This window comes from Hyperolius riggenbachi, chromosome 6, assembly GCF_040937935.1.
Source record: "Hyperolius riggenbachi isolate aHypRig1 chromosome 6, aHypRig1.pri, whole genome shotgun sequence".
Taxonomy (NCBI): domain Eukaryota; kingdom Metazoa; phylum Chordata; class Amphibia; order Anura; family Hyperoliidae; genus Hyperolius; species Hyperolius riggenbachi.
This window is the reverse complement of record NC_090651.1, coordinates 311,337,273-311,353,236: the sequence shown is the minus strand read 5'-3', so window position 1 is coordinate 311,353,236 and position 15,964 is coordinate 311,337,273. Positions and strand designations below refer to the sequence as shown.

The window sequence follows — 15,964 nt, the reverse complement described above, 5'->3', positions numbered from 1 at the left end:
TGGAATATGTTATGACCTCACAACATATGCCGAGTCACGTGGTACAGGTCCTGTTGGTGATGCCTAACAGCGAAGGAGACCAGTAGTCATGTTAGCGGGGAGGTAAGACTTTACACTGTGCATGGGGGGGGGGGCACACTTACACTTTGGGGAGGGACCAGCAGGCGTACATATTGGTGAGCCGCCGGTGAGTTAGGGCGCTGGCAGAGCCGAATGACGGTTGGGCGCCGGGAGAGCTGAACGTGGGGTTAAATACTATTCCTTCTCCGAGTTGTCGCAAATCAGAGGGAGATGTAATTCGGGATCCAGCAACATTGCTGCTATAGGGCGACTGCTTTCAGCCCTCTGCAGTGAGCACTGTGCGCCAAAACCTCCTGCTTCACCCAAGGCCGATTTCCAATAGATTTTATGCTAAAATTTATTGAAAATTGCTGTGCAGTGTATGGCCAGGCAATAGATCCTCTGTGATCAGATTTGATCAGAGAAGGGTCAAGCTAATGGTCGATCTGGCCATACATCTGACCAGCTTAAGGAATCAGGTTGGTTGGTTAGTTGGTCAGTAGGAGCGATAAAAAGGTTGTTTTTTTCACAGATACATCTTCTGACAAGGACCATTATCTTTCCAATTTTCTCCAAACTTTACTTTATTAGCTGCATGTGCAGTAAATTCCATGTGGACCTGCAGAGCAGATGTACTTTATAACAGGGCCTTGAAAGATGATTAATGCCAATGAGAAAATAAAACACTCCGTGCCCAGAATTTGTTCTAAGCCGAAGGCCTCTTGGCATCTTCACCCAGCTTTTGTTTTCATTACTTCTGTTCTCTTCACAAAAATATTTCACCTTAATTTACAGCGGCATCTTTTAAAATGTCAGAGTTTCAAGATCAATTAACTGTGACTGCAACACAGCATTCCAAGATCTGTCAAGTAGGAGAACAGTCTGAGCTCCAAAACTGTGATTCTTTATCAGTGGCATAGCTAAGGAGCTGTGGGCAAGTTTTACTATGGGGCCCCCCAAGCACTCTATACATAACAATTGATACGACGCACCAAAACCTGCCAATGGCCACTGCAGTGTCAGAAGTGCAAGAAGGGGATGGGGAACAGTGTGTTAATGATTACCACTATTCAAAGTATCTATAGAAGTGATTATTATAAGCAAAGCACCAATAGAGAGCTAATACTGTAGTTGAGGGAGTGCCCTTCGGAGCCCCTCTGGCCCAAGGGCCCCGATGCGGTTGCAACCTCTGCAACCCCTATTGCTACGCTCCTGTTCTTTATAAATATTTAGAAATCTTTCTCCGCCTTCCATCTCCTTTTTGTTAAATAGGGAAAGTGAGACAATACAAAAATCTTCCATGCCCTATCATAGGAAGGTAAAGGAATACTAGTGTTCCCATAATAACTTACAACCCAACCCCTCTTCCGCAGAACCTGAGTCTCTGTGTAAAAGGACAGAAGAGGTAATGCACAAGGGCCCATATGCAATTCACTTTTTCTCCTGAGTTTTCTCCTAGGAGATAATTTTTCATCTTTGACTTAGAATAGCTTTTCAGCATTTTGCAATGGAAAAAGTAGCAAAATATTGGTGAAAAAGTACTATCAAAATTATTTTAAGCATTTTTTTGCTTGCTGGTGGTTTAGAAGGCATTTTATTAACAAGTTTGAAAACCTCACCTAGGAGAAAACTCAGGTGAAAAAGTTAATTGCATATGGCCCAAATTGTTTAAACACTATGGCCCATATGCAATTCACCTTTTCACCTGAGTTTTCTCCTAGGTGAAATTTTCACAACTTGTAAATAAAATGCATTTTAAATCACCAACAAGCAAAAAAATACTCAAAATAATTTTGATAGTACGTTTTCAACTAATTTTTGGTACTTTTCTAATTTTGAAATGCTGAAGTTGTTTTAAATACAAGATGAAAAATTATCTCCTAGGAGATAACTCAGGTGAAAAAGTGAATTGCATATGGCCCTATATTTCACTGAGAATTTGAAATGAAAGAAGTTTTGAATCAAGATGATACCATTTATTGGCTAACATAGAAGAAAAGGAGTAAGCTTTCGGCTATGAAGCCTTCTTCAGACTCAATTCCTGTGTACTGACACCATTTAGAGCACACAGACCCTCCTGATGTTGCAATTAAGGCATCCAGTGACCTTTATTTATGTTTGCAGAACAATTTATTTTTCCTTTTTATGTCCAGCGTATATAAGCTGTGTTTTCTAAATTATGTCAGTATACAGGGATCAAGTCTGAGGAAGGCTTCATGGTCGAAAGCTTTCTGCTTTTCTTCTAAGTTAGCCAATAAATGGTATCATCCTGATTGAAAATGTCTTTCTTTTACTGGTGGATACCACGGTACACTACTCCAACATTTCATGTGGTATGTTGAAACAGAAACGCTTATTATTTAGGAAAAGGATTTGTTTGTTTTGAATTTGAAACATGGTTCAAAAGATTTGGGATAAAGAGAAACAAAAAACTGTAAAAGTTGTGTAATGCTAAGAAAACGTCCTAGTGAAAAATCTCACAACTGACTTGGATAGTTAACCTGGCGTTATGATTATTTCCAGATTTAGGGTCTAAAAGCCGTGCAATTTTTTTTACCAGCTTTTAGACCCTAAAAACAAGAAAAAAGCATACCACAGAGAGATCTGCAGCAGCTTCTGTATATAACTCACTCAGGCACGGGATTACCGTGGATTTCCGTCAGAAGCCTGACTCGGGATTACCGCTAAGGAGGTTAAAGAGAAACTCTGACCAAGAATTAAACTTTATCCCAATCAGTAGCTGATACCCCCTTTTACATGAGAAATCTATTCCTTTTCACAAACCGACCATCAGGGGGCGCTGTATGACTGATATTGTGGTGAAACCCCTCCCACATGAAGCTCTAAATACCGTGGTACTTCTGGCAGTTTCCTGTCTGTGAACCTTGTTGCATTGTGGGAAATAGCGGTTTACAGCTGTTTCCAACTGCCAAAAAAAAGCATGCAGCAGCTACATCACCTGCCAACAGTAAAAATGTCACTATGTGATAAATGTCAGAATGTAAATCAGGGATTTAAAAGATTTTACAATGGGCAAACACTGACTAAATCATTTATACATAATTATTGTAAAAATGAAGCACTTTTTTATAACATTATTTTCACTGGAGTTCCTCTTTAACAACGGGTCAGTTACATTATTACTTTTATAAAGAGTATCCCAGAGAGGTTGATTCTAGAGAAAATAGGAAGATGTACTTCACTCTGTGATACACTGCAGGGTAAACAAAGGATTCTGAGAAATGAAGAGGAATCCGTATGCACAATATTGGATGGCTGTGATCTGCCAAGACTGCACTAACTTAGATAGGATTATGTAGTGTAGATCACTGTCTGGGTTCAGTTACAGATTGCCCATCAAGCTCATGGTGAACCAGAACTCCTAGGAGTGTGTAAGGGGCTGAGAGAGATCAAAAAGCCTCCTTACTAAAATGCTATGCAAAGCAGAAGTTTGCCTTCTTATAACAGAAGGTATGTGTGATTATTCAGGTTAGAGTGAGCATATGAGGTCTCCCACAATGCATCACTGCTGAATATGCAAATCATCCCTTTTTTGTTCCTAAACGCTAAACACATTTCCAGAACCGCTGGATTGTAATGATGTGTCAGCTTGTTAATTGTACAGAGCCACAATAATCCAACATGCATACATACATGACTGTTTCTGACTGGTTGTTACTCATCAGTGCATGACATGGATTAATATTGCTCTCTATGAGGTAGGACTTGAAACACTCAAAGTTACAGACTACCCAGCAAGCTCATGGTGAACCAAAACTCCAAGAAGTGTGTAAGGGGCTAAAAAGGAGCAAAAAGCCCTCTTACTTAAAGCGGAACTGTAAATACTTTTTCAACACGCTGTTTCACTTACCTGGGGCTTCTGCAAGCCCCCAGCAGCCGTCCTGTCCTGCGCCGGTCCTCCACGAGCCTCCGTTCTCCTGCTGCAAGCCCCCAGCAGCCGTCCTGTCCTGCGCCGGGCCTCCACGAGCCTCCATTCTCCCGCTGCCAGCTACTTTCGGTTTCTCCACAGGGCCACTGCGCCTGCACGGCTCTGGCCACGCGTATCCTTTCTCCGCATTCCCCACTATTGCAGAGGGGAACGCGAAGAAAAGATACGCTTGGCAGGGCTGCGCTGGCCCCAACTTACAAGTGAAGGAACGGAACGGAGCAGCGGTGGGAGAACGGAGACTCGTGGAGGACCGGTGCGGAACAGGATGGCTGCTGGGGATTATTGTTATGAACACTTTAGATTAGCTGTGTTTTCTATGCCCAAAAGAGAAGCAAGCTGAAAAATATGAGTTTATAAATCATTACAATGAGTAATACTGAATTCAACGGGTAGTTTAATTCCCAACAAGGCTGAAGTTGAACTTTGAGGCTGCTTTTACAGTAAGACGTTACAGGTGCACGTCAGTGCAGCCTGTAACGCAGCCTAACTCACAGCAATGAAAACTAAATGGGCTGTTCACAGTGCCCACGTTGCATTACACTGTAACACTGCACGTTCTGAGAAAGTGCCGCATACTGTGCGTTCTACGCGGCTTTAGCTACGTTAGACTGGTTGCCCATGTGCAGTAATTAGCCACATGGCTAATTAATATTCACTGCACTGCTCACGTGCAGTATTTTCTTCCTGGTGCGGCCACTTTATGCACTGATTGGCTGGCGGGACCACGTGATGCTCAGTGGAACACTCCGCATCATGTGGTCCCGCCAGCCAATCAGCGCCACGGAGACACACAGAGACACATGGAGTGCACAAAGAGCTGCATAACGCGGCTCACTCTGGCGTCCTGCTTCAACACCACCAGGCGTTGTATTAGGGGCATGTTATGCGACCATAATGTCCCCTAAAATGCAGCGTCTTGGTGGAAAAGAGGCCTAAAGCAATCCTGAAGCCCAAGTAAAACCCTAAATCCTTCTCTAGTCAGCAGTTCCAGTGTAGGGTCCCTCTTTTTCCGCTATCTGGGAGAGCTCCTGTGGGCTAGCACATCAACACTGTGCATACATGAGTATGGTCCACATCTGCGCAGTAGAACAAAGCAAAGTAGAACACATGCATGGCTTTTTTCCACCTTGCATTTATTCTACTGGGCAAGCATGCGTGGACCTTACTCATACATGTCCAGTGCTAATGCACTTGTTTACGACTGTGCTTTTGGCCAGAAGAAGTATATTCAACCTGCTGGGTTGAATATGTTTAGAGGAACCCTTTGCTGGAACGAAGGGCAGGAGAGGGCTCCAGGAAGACTCTGGACTATCCAGAGGCTTCCACTGATGAGGTGTCGAACGTTCATACTTTTTTGCCAGTTCAGGATTGCTGATTGTGTGAACATGTATTATGTATGAATAGCCTTATATTTAACACGCTATATAAATTGTACACGTTGTAACTTTTGCTTTGTGTTCCTCAGAATGGTTCCAGGCTGTTCAAGCTCTCATGGTCCTCTCAGTGTTGTTCTCCAGCTTCTCCTTTATGTTGTTTATGTGCCAGCTCTACACTATGGAGAAAGGAGGACTTTTCTATGCCACAGGTGTCTTCCAGATCCTTGCCAGTAAGGAAGTCATGACTCATGTTATGTTGTTTAAAGTTATTTTGGTGTACAGACTGAAGTCATTTATGGTACTTTTACTAGATTGGTAGATCAGAAAAAAAGATAGCCTAAGACTATAGCAAATGTTAAAGGGAACCTAAACTGAGAGGGATATGGATCTTTCCTTTTAAACAATACCCGTTGCTTGTCAGTCCTGCTGATCTCTTTGGCTGCAGTAGTAATTAAATCACAGCGGAAACAAGCATGCAGCTAATCCAGTCTGACTTCAGTCAGAGAACCTAACCTGCATGCTTGTTCAGGGGCTAGTGGCTAAAAGTATTAGAGACGCAGGATCAGCAGGAGAGTCAGGCTACTGGTATTATTTTAAAAAGAAGTTAGTTTAGTTTAGGTTCCCTTTAAGCGTTTTGGAACATATAGTGTTTTGAAACATATTGGCCTCTATTTGTGCTTATATGTAACTGATTTCCAAACAAATGTATTATAATTCAAAAGACACACGGAGTAAACATAAAACATAAGAATTGAATGGTCATTTCTGTAAGAGCTGGTCCACACTAGGTCCGGAAACGTATCCGTGGCTGCGTTTTTCAAACCTGATGAAAAATGGAGTCCCGGATACTAATGTTTAAAATAGCAGCCAGCCTCACCCAAGTAAAAAACGGATCCGTCTGCGTTTGCGGGGACCCGTTTTCAAAACCTGAACGGAAGGTCCAGACCTGCTGCATTTTCACGCAACGGATCAGGACCACGGATACACGCAGGGGTAGTGAAAAGCAATGAGAAAACGCAACTCCAGCTCCACAGGCAAAAAACTGATGTGAAAACGGATAGCCTGAGCTTTAGGATTGGCCCAAAAAAATCCTCCCACTCCTTCCTAATGATGGAGACGTTTTCTGTCAGGGAAAAACTGAACGGAAACTGATGCAAAACTGATGCACCTTCATCAGTTTGCAGTACGGAGGTACTTCCCCTGATCCGGACTGCAGTGTCCGTCCTGCAACTGTGTCTAGTGTGGACCCACTCTTACTGAAGGTTAAAAAGTTAATCAGTACCCACATCACCCATGCTAAAAAGTAACTGCTCACTTACACAGCCAATCATCCAAATTTCATTGATAAAAGGTACAATAGAATATAGAATATTCCAGCGTTATAGCTGCCAGCTCAGTTGTATCTATATGTCACTTAAATGGAACTCAAAATCAGAGAAGGTAGGTTACTAATTCAAAGCTATCTTTGAACATTGGGAATCCAGGAAATTACCATGAAAGACATGGGTCCATATGCTTTTAACTTTTTCTCCTGAGTTTTCTCCTAGGTGATATTTCACGTGTCACTTACATGCAAGTAAGAATACTCAAAATAATTTTGATAGTACTTTTTCAGCTACTTTTTGGTACTTTTTCATCTGCAGAGTGCTGAAAAGTTATTTTAAAAAGAAGTTGAAAATGTATCTCCTAGGAGAAAACTTGAATTGCATATGGGCCATAATCTCCACATGGAGAAACCTTGGAACATTGGCAAAGCTACGCAGGAATGCCCATCCAAGCTTTGTAGAAAAGCCTTGTAAGAACCCAGATGAACATCTAAGACATTTTAGATTATTTCAGCTCTGGAAATAAAGTGGAAAAATTGTATACATGGGAGAGTTTCAAGGCAGAAAGCACTACTAAACAAGATGAACATAGTCTAACATTTGCCAAAAGGCACTTGGTTACCCCCCAAACATTTTGGGATAATGCTCTGTGGTCTGATGGAACGTTCTGGAAAAGGTGGATCCTATTACGCCTGGTGTAATGCTGATACTGGAAGTATAATTGCAGCCACACAAAAATCTGAAACATAAGAGAAGGTCCATCTCAGAAATTCTACAAAAAGATATTGTGGAAATGCCTAGTTTCAAGCTAACATCTCACAATGTCCCTCCAACGTGACTCAATAACAATTCTTTAACCCTCCTGGCGGTCTAATGTTTTCCGCCAGGAGGCAGCGCAGCAGTTTATTTATTTATTATTATTATTATTTTTAATCATGTAGCGAGCCCGCTCGCTACATGATAGCCACTACTCAGCGGCATCTCCCCGCCCGCTTCGATCGCCTTCGACGATCTCCGATCAGGAAATCCCGTTCACCATGGCGACGGGGCGGGATGACGTCACCGACGTCTTTGGGAGTCCCGATCCACCCCTCAGCGCTGCCTGGCACTGATTGGCCAGGCAGCGCACGGGGTCTGGGGGGGGGGGGGGGGGGCGGCGCGGCGGAGCGGATAGCGGCGATTGAGCGCGGGCCGGCGGCGATTGGTGTGCTGACGCAGCTAGCAAAGTGCTAGCTGCGTTCAGCAAAAAAAAAAAAAATTAAGCAAATCGGCCCAGCAGGGCCTGAGAAAACCTCCTGCGCGGCTTACCCTGAATTACGTTCGGGGTTACCGCCAGGAAGGTTAAACACAATTGGGCTAATATTTCCCTACATCAATACCAAGGACAGGTCACCTTTTAGTTGCTACAAAAGATTGCACTATAGAGTACTGTGTTTGAGAGCAACATGCGGGGTAAGGGTGTTTGTCAATTTTCCTTCTGCAAATCAAAAGAGCATTTAAAAAGTTGTGTACTATGTTTCGATAGGAATCACTTATCAATGCACAGAAGGGATCCAATTTGTGCTTAAACTTGTGAACAGATAGTTCTTCTGTTTATAAATAACACAATCCACATTTATTATGCAGAAGCGCTCATATCTGTGCATGCAGGGGATCCAATTTAAATTGTCCCGTTTTCATTGAGGAAAATTACAAACAGATCCTACTTATGTCTCAGAGTGACAAGGTTCAGGTCTCTTATATAGGAGCTCTGTTAATAATCACTTAGTATCCAGTACAACGATTCCTTGTATGTTTAATTCTTATATGTCAGTCTCTCATAGCCAGCTGCACTCACCACGGATTCTTTCCTGAAAACCGCTCTGATGCGAGTGCTTATCCTCTACGATCTCCGCGCTGCCTTCCACTGTCGGTGGTGTTCAGGCGGGGCCGCTCTGGTTGTCCACAGAGTCCCCTCGCTGTACTACTTTCGCCCAGCTGGTCCTCTTCAGAAAGATTAACCAAAATCCTTTTGAAGAGGACCGACGTTAATCGGTCGAAACGCGTTAAGGTTAATTTGATTTACTATTACGATCAGTTAAAGGGAAGGTTCAGGGAGGGTGGGTAAAAAATAAAAATCAAATTCCACTTACCTGGGGCTTCCTCCAGCCCGTGGCAGGCAGGAGGTGCCCTCGCCGCCGCTCCCGGTGGTCTCCGGTGGCGCGCCCGACCTGGCCAGGCTGGCTGCCAGGTCGGGCTCTTCTGCGCTCCAAGGCCCGGAACTTCTGCGTCCCACGCCGGCGCTCTGATGTCATCGGACGTCCGCCGGGCTGTACTGCGCAGGCGCAGAACTACTGCGCATGCGCAGTAGAGCACGGAGGACGTCCGATGACGTCAGAGCGCCGGCGTGGGACGCAGAAGTTCCGGGCCTTGGAGCGCAGAACAGCCCGACCTGGCAGCCGGCCTGGCCAGGTCGGACGCGCCACCGGAGACCACCGGGAGCCTGCGGAGCGGCGGCGAGGGCACCTCCTGCCTGCCACGGGCTGGAGGAAGCCCCAGGTAAGTGGAATTTGATTTTTATTTTTTGCCCACCCTCCCTGAACCTTTCCTTTAAGGGCAAGGATCTGGCTGACCTACAGCGCGCAGCAGCCGTTCTGAATAACAAAGATCCAATACCCTGCAGTGGTGACGTCACCCAACTAGCGCACACCGGTACCAGCTGGGCGGAAGCAGTACAGCGAGGGGACTCTGTGGACAACCAGAGCGGCCCCGCCTGAACACCGCCGACAGTGGAAGGCAGCGCGGAGATCGTAGAGGATAAGCACTCGCATCAGAGCGGTTTTCAGGAAAGAATCCGTGGTGAGTGCAGCTGGCTATGAGAGACTGACATATAAGAATTAAACATACAAGGAATCGTACTGGATACTAAGTGATTACTAACAGAGCTCCTATATAAGAGATCTGAACCTTGTCACTTTGAGACAACATAAGTAGGATCTGTTTGTAATTTTCCTCAATGAAAACGGGACAATTTAAATTGGATCCCCTTCGTGCACAGATATGAGCGTTTCTGCATAATAAATGTGTTATCTATAAACATAAGAACTATCTATTCACAAGTTTAAGCACAAATTGGATCCCTTCTGTGCATTGATAAGTGATTCCTATCGAACTTATTATAGTTAGTTGGCAATTAGAGCACTGCTGATTTAAAGGGCCCTACAGCAATATTGAGTGGTTGTGGTGTGTATGAGTGTGGAGTGTGGACTGTGGAATTTTGGAATTTTAAACATTATATTTTAATAAAATTTATTCTATAGAATACAGAATTAGCGCGAGTTGTGATTACATTATATTTTGTACTATATTTATTCCCTTTAGACTAAAACTAGTGCTTGGTAAGAGTACTTGTAAAAGGTACAGACCGGAACAAAGAACATCTATCAGGCCCTAGGCAATGTAACTGTGGGTACATGTAAGAATGATGTGCAGGTACTCTGCAGGGAAATAAGGAGATTTTTCCTCTATTACACATTCTTCATGCACAATCTGAACAAGGTTTATGGGTGATAGACAACACCTCTGTGTTCAATGTGCACAACATTCTCAGTGGATTCCCTGCAGCTCTGTGGGGAGAGCATATGTAGAGTATAGTACTACTGTGTAACAAAGGAAACCTGAGACAGATGAAATTACAGTTTTATACATACCTGGGGCTTCCTCCAGCCCCCTTCAGGCTAATCAGTCCCTCGCTGTCCTCCTCCGCCACCTGGATCTTCTGCTATGAGTCCAGATACTTGAGCCAGTCTGGTGTAGTGCGCATGCACACACTCCGCTGCTGGGAGCGTACTACACATGCGCAGCACTATTGTGCAGGTGCAGAATGTTCCTGGCTGTGGAAGCGGCACGTAGCCAGACTGCTCTGACTGGCTGAATTACCTGGACTCATAGCAGAAGATCCAGGTGGCGGAGGCGGACAGCGAGGGGCTGAATGGCCTGAAGGGGGCTGGAGGAAGCCCCAGGTATGTATAAAGCTTTTCTTTTAATTCGCCTCAGGTACCCGTTAATTCATAGTCACCAAACCAAATTTTAACAACATATCAAATTATTTGATTTCATCAGCAAAGGGAGTGCATACATTTGCATAAACCAGCATCAATGCAGAATTATTTCCATCTCATTGACCATCTCTATTAGTGACACGGCTACACATCAGGCTTTATTCTTACAGCATAGATGTTATTTCGTATACATAAGAGATTCCTGTGTACACATCATATATACTGTAAGTCACAATCAGATATGTACAGTATATCTATCTTTAAAAATACGGGGACTGCTTTATTGAAGCAGCGCAAGTAACTAATTTTGATTGGTTTATTTCATTTTTGTGGACTGAACACAGCTATTACTGTATATATACTGTATATATACTGTACATTATTTTTAGTGACTATTATCTGAGAAATAGAACATTTTATCATATTTTCTATTTTAATTACAGTTACAAATTCATTAGGAGTCGGAGTCGGTGCATTTTTTCCCGACTCCGACTCCAGGCACCCAAAATTGCTCCGACTCCACGACTCCGACTCCGATTCCACAGCCCTGGTTATACCATTAAGTGATTAGGGGCCATATGCAATTCACTTTTTCACCTGACTTTACTCCTAGGAGATAATTTTTCATCTTCGATTAAAATAACTTTTCAGCACTTTACAACAAAAAAAGTACCAAAAAGTAGGTGGAAAGGTACTATCAAAATTATTTTGAGAATTTTCTTGTTTTCTGGTGGCTTAAAAGGCATTTTATTGACAAGTTTAAAAATATCACCTAGGAGAAAACTCAGGTGAAAAAGTGAATTGCATATGGGCCCCTGGTGTTCATTGTTGGTGGATGCGCGTTGTTTTGCATACACATGTCTCTTTGTGCACTTTCTATAGTCTTCATTGTATCCTGATTTTTGAATGCTGTATGAATCTTCAGAAACATATTAATCTGCGCGATGTGCCCCTTTGTGCAGGTCTTACAGTGTTCTCGGCTGCAGTGATCTACGCCAGCCACGTGTCGGAGTTCCACAAAGATAAGCCTGCAGGAGGACATTTCGGTCATTGCTTTGTCCTGGCCTGGGTGGCATTTCCTTTGGCTATGGCGAGTGGAATCATCTATATCCGACTGCGGAAACGAGAGTAGTAGAAGAAAACTGTATTTTTTTTCACAGGAAATTCCATGAAGGGACATTGTACAGACTCTGTGGGAGGGATCACTGTCTCTGGGATTCATTAAGATCAAACTACTTTGGAAAACTTGGAAACTTGTGGCCCATCAAATTTCAAACATTCTCATCTTCATAATCGTGGACATCATCCTTGATAGCACCATCATCAACCGCCGTTCCATGGATTGTTCTGTTCTCAGAGAATATAGCCGGGTGCTACAGCATTTTCTAAATAAATTCACTATGGACTTCCTCAACATTCCACATAAAGCCAACCTACTTTATTAAACAAGTTATTATACATAGTTCGCTATATGCAGAAAAGGCTTCTTCTGGCATACTATTAAATTCTTGCATGCACTCAGGGAAATACCCCATTCTATAGTAGTCACGTAGGGCAACATATCATATTTTTTCTCTTCCAGATAGTAGAACCCCCACAAAACACACAAAGAAGGTGAAAAGTAAGATTCAGACATCAGGTTATACTGTGTCCGATTAAAGCTAAAATGAATACATCAGCAAGCATATACTGTAGATACAATCTGAATCAAAAATGTAAAAACACTACCTCAAAAGTGCTGGATATCTGAACTTCCTATGATGCAGCATCATGCACCTGCACAGTAGTTCCAAGAGGGAGATTACACTCCTTCTCACCGACACAAGTCTACAAGGGGCGTGTCTGAGACCATGACTGAGGTGCTTAAAGTCCCCTTGGAATAAGGGCAGTCTCCTGGGTGACAGAAGCACTGCCGATGAACCAACCGTTCCATCACAATGCTCTGCACCAGAGCAATAAGGGTTAAGGATATATTTTTTTAATAATACAGATGGCTACTACAGTTGGAAGGTAAAATAATGATTGTGTCGGGAGTTCAGCTTTATGGAGATTTCTTACTTATAAATGAAAAGGTAAATGTTATCTCATTTACATTACATTTTAGAAGCTTCTTTTTTTAATTTTTGTATTATTGACCATTTTACTCCAAGCCTCCATCAATGAAAATATTTTATTTGTAGGCTATCATTTTATTTTGTTTTAAAAAAATATGTGGTGACTTGACTTAGAAAACAATATTTAGATTAAATGTCAAAGGGTCACCAGTGCTTTCAGTCTTGCTGTCATTTTCAGCTTGTAAGTCAATGAATGAACAGATAATTCTGAATACAAGACAGAAAGCAACAATTCCTTTTCTATACTGAATATAAGAGCCAATTGCATGCAATTCTTGTTACCGAAGGTCAATAAAATGCTAAAACACTATTACTAGTGCTGCTACAAGTGATACAGTACATTACCCTGAGTAGGCAGACTGTGATGTAAAGGACACATGTCACTAGCCCAGTGATATCAATCTAGGGTCTGTACAGTGGTCCCTGATCCCCCTCGATGCATTGGCGAGCAGTTAGCCTGGCAGATCATCTTAGCCAAGGGCATCGTGCTCCAATTTGCCCCTAACGCTCGGTGCCGTTCCAGTGGCCCCAGACAGTGGCCCTCCTCCCCTCTCCATAGCAACAGAAGGCATCACTAGCCTGCAGGCTAGGATTGTATCTGTACAGCACTCGACCATGGACCAAGGCCGAATGTTTTCACATTGGCATTTCCCTAAGATCTGTTATATCATAGTTGTGGGCTGATTAGCGTGTAAGTGGGAATGACGTGTCATTTGGCATGGTATGTTTGCCTTTTTACATATCTTTCAACTCCAAACTCTCTAAGATGAATTTCAGCATAATAACATTGTGCAAAAGACACCCACAGTCTTGCACACTATGAATGTTTAAAGCTGGATTGTCACCATAAAAATCAAAATTTCAACAGCAACTGGTCTTAGTGTATCAAGTGATAAAGATGCTAATCCTGCTTTTAAAACTTTCAAAACTTTTTCTGCTGTTATGGTTTGTAGTTATCACATACCTTAAGAGCACTGGCCCTTTAATAGCCATTGCCATTAAGTTGCATGCTGGGGGGTTATTTTTTATCTATAATATATTCCTCCTTCCTTTATTTCTCTGCCTAGCTGCCTAACTGAAACATGATCCTCTGCTCACTTGTGTTTACAAGCAAGGCTGAGATGACTCAGCGATTGGAGGAGAAAAGAAAAAAAAGTTAAGGGAAGAAATGACATCAGTATTTAGCCTCAAAATGTGGTCAAAAGAAATGGTTCCCACCAGGAACAGAATTCTCTTCATTTACTATATAAAATTCACTGAAATCAAAATGTGTACAGTACAATTACATGTGTTATGTAAGTAGATCAAGTATTTATCTACTTATATATGTGTTTTTTCCCTGGCAAGTATGGCTAATCCTCCTGCTTTAAGGACAGATCAAGCACTGAAGGCCCGCACCTTCTCACCTCAGCTGAGCCAAGGTTCATATCAAAGAAAACTTAAAGTCTATGCTCACTTTAACATTTTATAGCCTCCTTTCCCACAATCCTTTAACTAACTTCAAGGTGGTCCTCTCCTTCTAAAACTTCCCTAATACTCACTGGAACCCTCAAAAGTTCCATCAACAAAGTGCTTGGAGATTCATCTTGGTCCCTGTGTTGCAGTTACATGTGGGAGAGGTGTGATTCTCAGAGAACACTTCTCCTCCCTTTAGCACTGATTGAATGGGACTTGTGGCTGTTACAACTATGGACCTCCCCTCTCAGTATATTGAGCATTGAGGGCTTGGCTTCTGCTTTGCGATGCGGTGGGTGCGAAGTAAGGGGATGATGGAGAGACAGTGCTGATCAGAGCCAGTGTGACTCAGAGTGGCTTCAGCTTCATGGCCTTACATTTCAATGTAACCCCTACATTGAAGACCTTTGATGAATATAGAGAACAGGTGTCGAACTCCAGTCCTCGAGGGCCATATCCATGCCGGTGTTTAAAATAGACTGAGAAATGGAGAAATGTGTTCTACATGATGAACCACACCCTTCCTGATTCAGTCCCATCAATTGATTTGAGTTGTGCTAAAAATGTGTGAGGAGGACCTTGGCTCTTGAGGACTGGAGTTCGACCTCCCTGATATAGAGGATTAGATAACATGAGGTTCACAAGGATAATGTGGACCAACTGTTTTATAGTAAATGGTTGTCTCTGCAGGTTATGTATAGGCTGAAATTTACTTTTTTTATATTAAGAAGTTCCACAATATCCGCACACTCAAATAAACCAAGTCTTTTTTATTCAAAAAGTGACACAACCATTCCAGTAAACCAACGAGTCGTTTCGGGACCCCGAGGGGGCCCTTTTTTCAAGGCTGAAGTGCAGAATGGTAACACACTGCACTTCAGCCTTGACAAAGGGGACCCAAAACGACTCGTTGGTTTGCTGGAATGGTTGTGTCACTTTTCGCATAAAAAAGACTTGGTTTATTTGAGTGTGCGGATTTTCTGGAACTTCTTGAGGATTACAAAGTTGGGTCCAGCACCTCACCAGTGGTGTGTGATTCTGTCTTTTGTGTATTTCATTTTTTTATATTAAGATATCTAATTAAGCTAGCCAAGTGATAATATGTCACTTTCTTGATATAAATTGATTAAAAAGAAGTTGTTACAAAGCAGAGCATAATACTTTTTTTATGCTTTATATGGTACAGCCAGAGCACAGATCAACTCTAACTAATGTATGGTTTTCTGCTTTATGTGGTTGCAAAGTTATTGCAACTCTTAAATTTTTGTTTCATAATCAAAAATGCCCCCACAAAATAAATTCTGTAGCCATATGAATGAAACCTTTGTTCTAGAATGTGGAGTTCAGAATATACGTTTCTCTTATTAAACTATTGTTACCCAATATACAGCTTGTTATAAACTGACTGCTAATGTTTTCTGTAGCTGATGTGTGCCTCCAAGGCACATTTTCTGACACAGTGTTACTGTTCAGAAGCCAAAAGTTTCATTAAAGCGTTGAAAAAAATGATATCAATGGGGGATTCCCAGTCAGACATGTGCGAGGACTTGGAATGGCCTTTCATTTTATTGTGCTGCAGTTTCGGAAACAGAAGGTTTCTGTAACCATTTTTTATAGCTCCCTCTGCTGCCAGGAGGCCACCATT

General features: G+C 42.6%; 1 protein-coding gene across 2 annotated transcripts in view; it reads left to right on the top strand.

Moving 5' to 3' along the window:
- Positions 1–13,174, top strand: part of EMP3 (epithelial membrane protein 3 (MAM blood group)) — a 69,327-nt gene extending 56,153 nt beyond the window's left edge. For both annotated transcript variants that reach the window (XM_068241310.1, XM_068241311.1), the window contains exons 4-5: positions 5,475–5,615; positions 11,713–13,174. In XM_068241310.1, coding sequence (XP_068097411.1) covers positions 5,475–5,615; positions 11,713–11,882 — 311 coding nt within the window. In that variant the 3' untranslated portion in view covers positions 11,883–13,174. The remainder of the gene's footprint in view (positions 1–5,474; positions 5,616–11,712) is intronic.
- Positions 13,175–15,964: the final 2,790 nt, after the last annotated feature.